General features: G+C 37.8%; 1 protein-coding gene across 4 annotated transcripts in view; it reads right to left on the bottom strand.

Moving 5' to 3' along the window:
* Setdb2 (SET domain bifurcated histone lysine methyltransferase 2) overlaps window positions 1-8,104 on the bottom strand; it is a 48,666-nt gene that overhangs the window by 29,374 nt on the left and 11,188 nt on the right. For 3 of the 4 annotated variants that reach the window (XM_029541605.1, XM_021203251.2, XM_029541603.1), the window contains exons 4-5: window positions 5,606-5,671; window positions 2,461-2,557 (exon numbers count right to left, since the gene is read on the bottom strand). In XM_029541605.1, the coding sequence (XP_029397465.1) occupies window positions 2,461-2,557; window positions 5,606-5,671 (163 nt within the window). The remainder of the gene's footprint in view (window positions 1-2,460; window positions 2,558-5,605; window positions 5,672-8,104) is intronic. The other variant, XM_021203252.2, reaches the window with a different exon arrangement.

Raw genomic sequence — 8,104 nt, forward strand, 5'->3', positions numbered from 1 at the left:
GGGGGAGGGTATGGGGTCATTCGGGATAGCATTTGAAATGTAAATGAAGAAAATATCTAATAAAATAATTTTAAAAAAGTAAAGAAGGACTAATTATGAACATCTAGAATAATTGCATTTTATTTGTATAATTCAAGTTAGGTCTTTTTGATATATCAAAATAAATCCCAAAACACATGCCTCTTAGCCAAGTCCTTGAGAGATTAAGGCAGGAAGAGCCCAAGAATCAAGACAAACCTGGGCTACAGAGTGTCTCAAGAAAACACCACCACAAAGGAAAAAAAAAAAGTCAAGATGCAGATGGACTTCCGGTCCATAACAGAATGAACTGTAAGAACAGAACCTACATTTCAAGTGGTGGACTCTGTAAGCATAGTACGTGGGGAGGAGAAGAGGGAGGAGCAAGGTCATCCTTAGCGCCAAAGCAATTTCAAGACCTGTGTGGGCTACATGAGACCCTGAATCTAAAAAAGGAAAATAAATAATAAAAGGAACCTAACATCTAAGGATAATAAAGCTCAGATATCTATGTGTTTCCATGGCATATATCATGACAGCCTTAGGGTTTCTATTGCTGTGATAAAACACCAAGAATAAAAGCTACTCAAGGAGGAAAGGGTTTATTTTAGCTTACAAGTCTCAACTCACAGCTCACTGAAGGAAATCAGGCAGGAACTTGAAATAGAGGCCATGGTGGAAGCTACTTTCTGGCTTACTACTCAGGGATTGCTCTGTTTTCTTTCTTGTACAACCCTGGACCACCTGCCCAGGGATAGCACCACTCACATCAATCCTGAAGTAAATGCCCTACAGGTTTGCCAATCATATGGCCGCATTTTCTCAATTAAGATTCCCTCTTCCCAGACATGTCTAGGTTTGTGTCAGTGGATAAAAACCAACTAGCATGGGACTGGAAAGATAGCTCAGCAAGAACACTGGCTGCTCTTCCAGAGGTCCTGAGCTCAATTCCCAGAAACCACATGGTGGCTCTCAACCATGTATAATGTTATCTGATGCTCTCATCGAGCATGAATGTGTACCTGCAGAAAGAGTACTCAAATAAAATAAATAAATACATCTTAAAAAAAAAAAAAAGCCTACATCTCAGTGACTCCTTGAGTACACAGTGTTTTTTAGTTTTTGTACTCTAAAAAACAAACTAGCACAATGACTTTAAAACATTTATAATTTATTGTAAAAACTAATTCTCTACCTACAGTATAATTTTCTAAGGTTATGGGCAGCAAGTTTTGTGAAGCATCTTATATATTAGAATGGTTGGGTCTGTGTGTTTTTTTTCCAATTTTTATTATGTATTTACTTCATTTACATTTTAAATGCTATCCCCAAAGTCCCCTATACCCCCCTCCCCTGCACACCCGCTCCCCCTTCTTGGCCCTGGTGTTCCCCTGTACTGACTGGGGCATATAAAGTTTGCAAGTGGGTCTGTGTTTTAAAACTAATGAGATTTTATGCTGTATATTGGATTAGCATTTCTAATTAAAACCAAAGTTTTGGAAGCCACAGTTAGGGGACTTAAAAAAGCACGGACTTAGATTTCTGGATGAGCATATTAAATTGATTTGATACCCAAGCTACACTGACATCTCAACTGGGAGGCTGGGGTCACAGTTCAAGGCCAGTCTCAGCTACCTAGTGAGACCTTGTCTGAAAAACTAAATCAAACAAAACCCAACAAGACAACTCTGCTATTTATAAATGCAAATTACATGTAACAGTTTATATCTACAATGGCCAAAACGATATGAAAGTAAAACAGAAAAAAATATTTTTTCGTGAGAATTTTTTAAGGGCCAGTTTAATTTTACCTGAAAGGAAAAAGATTAGAGCAACAAGTTAGGAATTTCCCCAGCACTTGAAGGTTTGGTGCTGGCCTTGCTGTTGGGCAGGTATCAGATTTACTTTTGTGTAAGTCTCTCAAAAGCTAAGGAATGTTCACTGAACTCAGTGGCAAAGGAGAAGGGGGCAGACAAAGCTTCTCCTCACATTTGCTAGTTTACAGGCTGATTTCAACACTGAGCTGACACTGGAGGCAATTTTTTTTTCTTTTCTTTTTTTTTTATTATTATTTNCTTTATTTACATTTCAAATNCTATCCCNAAAGTTCCCTATACCCNCCCCCCACCCCTGCTCCCCTACCCACCCACTCCCACTACTTGGCCCAGGCCTTCCCTTGTGCTGGGTCATATAAAGTTTACAAGACCAAGGGGCCTCTCTTCCCAGTGATGGCCGATTAGGCCATCTTCTGCTACATATGCAGCTAGAGACCACTGGAGGCAATTTTAATACTTCAAATATCCTCAAAGTTGATTTGGAAGATTTCAGTTGACTAATAAACACAGACATCGTAAGTTAAATTTTATAAAAGGAGTTAATTACTTAGGGATATTCAGTAACCAGCATATTGAGGGAGCACTAACACGGATAACGTATACATACGGAATAGTACAGTCCTCAGGAGAGGAGTTTTCACATGATGTAGAGAGAAGTGCATTTGATTTGTTTTCCTCTTCACTCTGAGTCACAGGTGTATGGTCTACAGGGAAAAGTACGAACAGGAGCAACAGAAATACAAAGTTAAAAATAATTCACTGAAATAATCAGTAATATCCTCACTGACTAGAAATTCTGCCCAAATGGAACACTAAAATTTCCAAAGATACTAAAATTTTAAGACTCAGCCATAAGATTGCCAATATTTTCAAAAGTATTAAGGAAACAATTCAATATAAATTTAAAAACTTTGGAAAAACTGCTCCTGAGAATGGGTTTGATATCAATTTAATCAAATAATAGTTATTTAAAGTAGTGGTAGTTGTGCCTATATTTTATAAACAAGTGGCATAGTGTTTGCAGGCCTTTAAAGGCCATAAAACATTCAGTTTAGGTATCTTTTGCTCTATAACTATGAACTAGAGGAGACAGGGTTTAATGCACTGGATTACCCCTTTTGATAAACTTGCCTAATTATTTCCTTATCTTTTTACCCTCTATTCTATTTTTTTCCTTTGTTTTTCATATGGGAAAACAAGAAGTAATTACAGTTGTAACTAAGCAAGGGAAGAAAAGGTAATTAGTGTTTAATCAGTATCTAGGGAATACAGACTGGATTTCCAAGGACTTGTTTTGACCTTAACACCAAACCCTTTTGTTTTTCTATACTAGCAAATAGATATATTTTTTACTTCATAAAATTGTTTCAATTCAGGTGGATAGACTAAATAAAACATAAAATCATGACATATCATTTCTGTTGCTAATGACTCCAAACAAAAAATTCGACTGAGTTGAAAATAAGCTATTTTAGAGAGGAAAAGAATTATTTCTTAGGATTTATTCCTTGTTACCATTCCCCCTGCCCCATAAAACTGTAATCCCCGAAGGGTGTGGTCATTCTGAAACCCTGCAGAGGTGTTACAGTAGCAAACGGACTGTTGAACTGAAATATTTGAAAATCAACAAATGCAGGAAAAGGCTTTCTCTCCTGTTTAAAAAAACAGATACTTAAAAAGAAAAAAAAAAAAAAAGGAAGAAAAAAATTATAAGGTCCTCTTCCAGAAGTTTCAAATATAGGAAGGAGGTCAGCACCATGCCAATGCAGACACTATTTCAATGTTTAGTGTATCACATCTATTTTCCTTTCAAAAGTCACATCTGCTTCTCTGTTTTTCCACTCTCTTCTAAGAATCCAGCTGTTTGTCTAGAAGTGCCCTCTGCCTTAGCTTACCCAACTAATCAAAACTCACTGCTACGATGAGAATTCACTTCTATGACGAGTCTATATACACTGAATCAATTCAACTGGATACCTCTGAGTCTAATTTAAAGTCCACAATCCCAGATACCAAAAAAAAAGTTTCTTTCTTTGTAATCTTGAATGTTACTGGAGAATACTGTGAAGGGAAAGATTTTTTGTTTGTTTGTTTGTTTGTTTTGAGAACCTACTATAAAAGTACACATTAGCACTGAAATTAAGAATAATGAGAAAAACACTATTCAAAATACACTGGAGATAGCACTAAAAACTTTAAGTCTCCAAATTTAGATAGCAAAGTTTACTGAGAATATCTAACAATATAAATGAAAGTTTGATAAATACACTTTCAACACATAAGGCAGAGTTACAATACATTAAAAATTATGGAATGATAATACTGATAAAATAACTTCAAACTATCTTTTCTAGTCTTAGTATGTGGCATAACAAGAAATATATATTTGGTCTGCCCTAGTTCCATATCAAATTATTAAAATCCTTGTAATCTCCCAAGTGTCAGGGAGAGAGCAACATCTTACTTCTAACGGCTTTGAACCTCCAGGGTGATATTTGTCTAGATTGCTACTAACTAGAATCCCTAGAGAGCTTCAACATGGTGGCTGTTCCACTGTTAAAAAAAAAAAAACCAAAGCTTAATTACAGGCTTGGAATTTTCAAACTGAACAAAGTTCAGGAAGCAAGAGACAGGAGACAGAGTCAATCACCAGTGGCCAATATTAATGCATTCATGCCTATGTAATGAGATCTCCACAAATTCCCTAAATAATGGGGGGGGGGGTAGATGTTTTTAGGTTGATGAAAACATTTATATATTAGGAAGGTGGCATACTCCCCAAACTTGAGACTTGAGTACCAGCATTCAGGTTCCCGTCTCCCACATGCTGCTTCACCAGGCTGTTAATTTGTATCTTATTCGCTTCATAATAAACTGTTAAGAGGATGAAATAATTTCCTCCAGTTTCTTAAGCTATTGCATCAAAATATTTAAAAGATTTTTGTTATTTTATGACATGGAGGAGTTATGTGCACATTACTGCAGGTGCTCAGAGAGGCCACAAAAGGGTGTCAGAGGCCCTGGAAGTGGAGTTACAGTGAGGTGAATGTAAAGTGCCCAACATGAGTGCTGGGAATTGAACTTGGGTCCTCTCAAAAAGCAGAAAGCAATCTTAATACTGAACTAGCTCTCCAACAAATTATTACACCTATGGTGGGTATTGTGAGAACCCCTAATCTCTAGCCATTGATCTCAAGTCAGCCAGAAGTAATAGAGGCCAAAGGTTTGTGATTGACATTTCAAGTAAGAGCAAGTCTTGGGGTACTGACTGATTAACATGTCATACCTCACAGGGAGCCATATTTTTTAAACTGGAAACTTGGAAACTTGCTTGCTGCAGAAAATACACATCTGCTATTAGAAGTCCTATAAATAATTTTTTCTTTGTTATCTTTGATCTTTTTAAACCATTTCAAACCAAGCTAAAAAAAAAAAAAAAAAGAAAAAAAGAAAAAAAATCATCAACATCTATAATGGAATGTACCTTCCTCACAGTGCTCTTTATAGAAAACAGGTTTACAATGCTTTAGACTCTTAGCATTCTATCTGCCCTCTTTACATGATGTTTTATGAAGAAAAGACATGGTGTGTTGTAGGAGGGGTAGGACTTTTCATGAAGGAAACTGTGGTTCATAATACTTAGCAATATGGGTCTTCTGTGTCGTCTCAAGTCACCTTTAATTAACTTGACAGACTACAGCAGGCAAGGAAAGAGCACGGAATACCAGGATTGGAATAAGGAAGGAACATACCCTTTTCCAGTGTTTGAGTGTTACTCAGAGTGGCTTCATTTACTAGAATCATTGCTTGGACATAGTCTGTTGAGAGAGAGAGACAGACAGACAGACACACACAGACACACAAGAGACAGAGACAGACACACACAGAGAAACACAATCATCATCACTTCCATTCAGGTTACCAACTCCAATATGAAACAACTGACATCGAATCTTTCCACCTCCCTGGGAAGAGCCTATGATCATCTGTGACAGAGACCAAAAGAAATGAGGCCAGGAGGTCAGCTATTACTAAAACTGAGAGAGCTGTATTCAAACTTACATCTAGCTCACTCAAGAAAGTTTGAGAAATAATCTCTAAAATTTTTACAAGTTTCTTAAAGAAGAAAAAAAAACTAATAAATGATCATGAGTGTCTGAAATGTCATTAGCATAGAATAGCAAAGATAACATGCTGAGAGAAAGCCTCTGACACTGACAGGAGGAACCTATGCCTCAGCTAAGACTACATAGTCATCATTTGCTGGCTTTACCTCATCTCTCCCCACAATTATAACCCTGTTTCAGAGTAGGCAGAGAAACAAGAATTCTTCTCTTCCTACTTTTAAACAAAACTGTAAACAAACAAACAGATAAAAATAACAACAACAGGGCTGGAGAGATGGCTCAGTGGTTAAGAGCACTGACTGCTCTTCCGAAGGTCCCGAGTTCAAATCCCAGAAACCACATGATGGCTCACAACCATCCGTAATGAGATCTGATGACCTCTTCTGGTGCATCTGGAGATAGCTACAGTGTACTGAGATATGATAATAAATAAATCTTAAAAACAAAAAAACCCAAAAAAAACCAACAACAACCCCTTCCACTACAAGTCCCCACCCATCTTCTGGTTTTCACAATATCAAGGCTACAGACTACCTAGTGAGAGCAACCAAAGATATTAACAGCTTCCCAGCTTCCCATTTTTGCTTTACAAGCCTGTATCCTAATGAGCTAGAGGAAGATCTTAAAATTAGAGCCTCAAGTTCTAAACAACTAGGGTTGAAAACACTCAGAAAAACAAAACCCTAAAATTTTGCTTTCAAAACTAGTATATTAAGTTCTGTTTGAAATAGGAAATTTTTATGCTGTTATATGGTGGGATAGAACCTAGGGCTTTACACATGCTGATCATGACTTCTACCACTAATGAGTCACATATACACCAGTTGTTTAAATGGAGTAAACAAAATGCTGTTGGATTTTCCTAGTTATGTCAAAATTATACAGGAAGCAGGTATTACTTACGCAACATTCTCCCCCTCCACTTCAGGTATGAAGGTATAAAAGGAAAAAGTATAAACAAAGGAGAAAAATTGTAGCCTGTTTTCAGCTCCAACAGAGGCTAAATAAGGAAGAGTGCTTAAAGCCAGTGCTTAAGAGTTCTAAGCTACACATGGTGAAGGGGATCATCAGTAACTATCATTTGCAAAGCTCAGGTTTATCCACTTTTATAAGATGTATAGTGTCTTAGTTAGGGTTTCCATTGCTGTGAAGAGACACCATGACCAAGGCAGCTCTTATAAAGGACAATATTTAATTGGGGCTGGCTTATAGGTTCATAGGTTCAGTCCATTGCCATCATGGCAGGAAGCACAGCAGCGTCTAGGCAGGCAATGGCACTGGAGGAGCTTAGAGTTCTACATCTTCAACCAAAGGAAGCCAGGAGCAGATTGTCATCCAGGAAGCAAGGAGGAAGGTCTGAAAGTCCACCCATCAGTGACACACTTCCTTCATCAAGGCCACATGTCACATGCCACTTCCTGGGCCAAGCATATTCAAACCACCACATTCTACTCCCTGGCCCCATATGCTTGTTAAAACATGTGAGTCTATGGGGCCATACCTAGCCACAGCATAATAAAAAATACATTTAATCCAACTTCAAAAGTTCCCATAGTCTATCACAGTGAGTCTCAACAATGTTTCAAAGTTCAAAGTTCAAAGTCTCTTCTGAGATTTATCCAATAACTGAACGGTAATCCCTTATAAAATCAAAATAAAAAAGCAGATCACACATGTCCAATATCACAGGATATATATTACCATTCCAAAGGGACACAGATAGGAAATCCTGAACAAAAACAAGACCAAAAACTAACTAGGCAAACTCCAAACTTGGTATCTCTGTGTCTCATGTCAAAGTGGTCTTCAGATCTCCAACTCCTTTCTGCTTTGTTGACTGCAACACACTTCTTTCTCTTGGACTGGTTCCACTCCCTGTTAGCAGATTTCCCCAGCAGGCTTTGCACAGCTCTGGCATCTGTAACATCTTTGGGTATCCAAGGCAATTTCAACTTTAAAGCTTCTTGTTCCTATGTCTGGGATCCATACATAATTTTCTGGGAGCCTCCTAAGGGTCTGAGTCACATCTGCAGCTCTGCCTTCTGTAGTAGTACTCTAGGCTCTGGTTGACTCCACTCCACTGCTGCTGATGTTCTTGGTGGTCATTCCATGGTCCTGACATTT

This window comes from Mus pahari, chromosome 8, assembly GCF_900095145.1.
Source record: "Mus pahari chromosome 8, PAHARI_EIJ_v1.1, whole genome shotgun sequence".
Classification (NCBI taxonomy): Eukaryota; Metazoa; Chordata; class Mammalia; order Rodentia; family Muridae; genus Mus; species Mus pahari.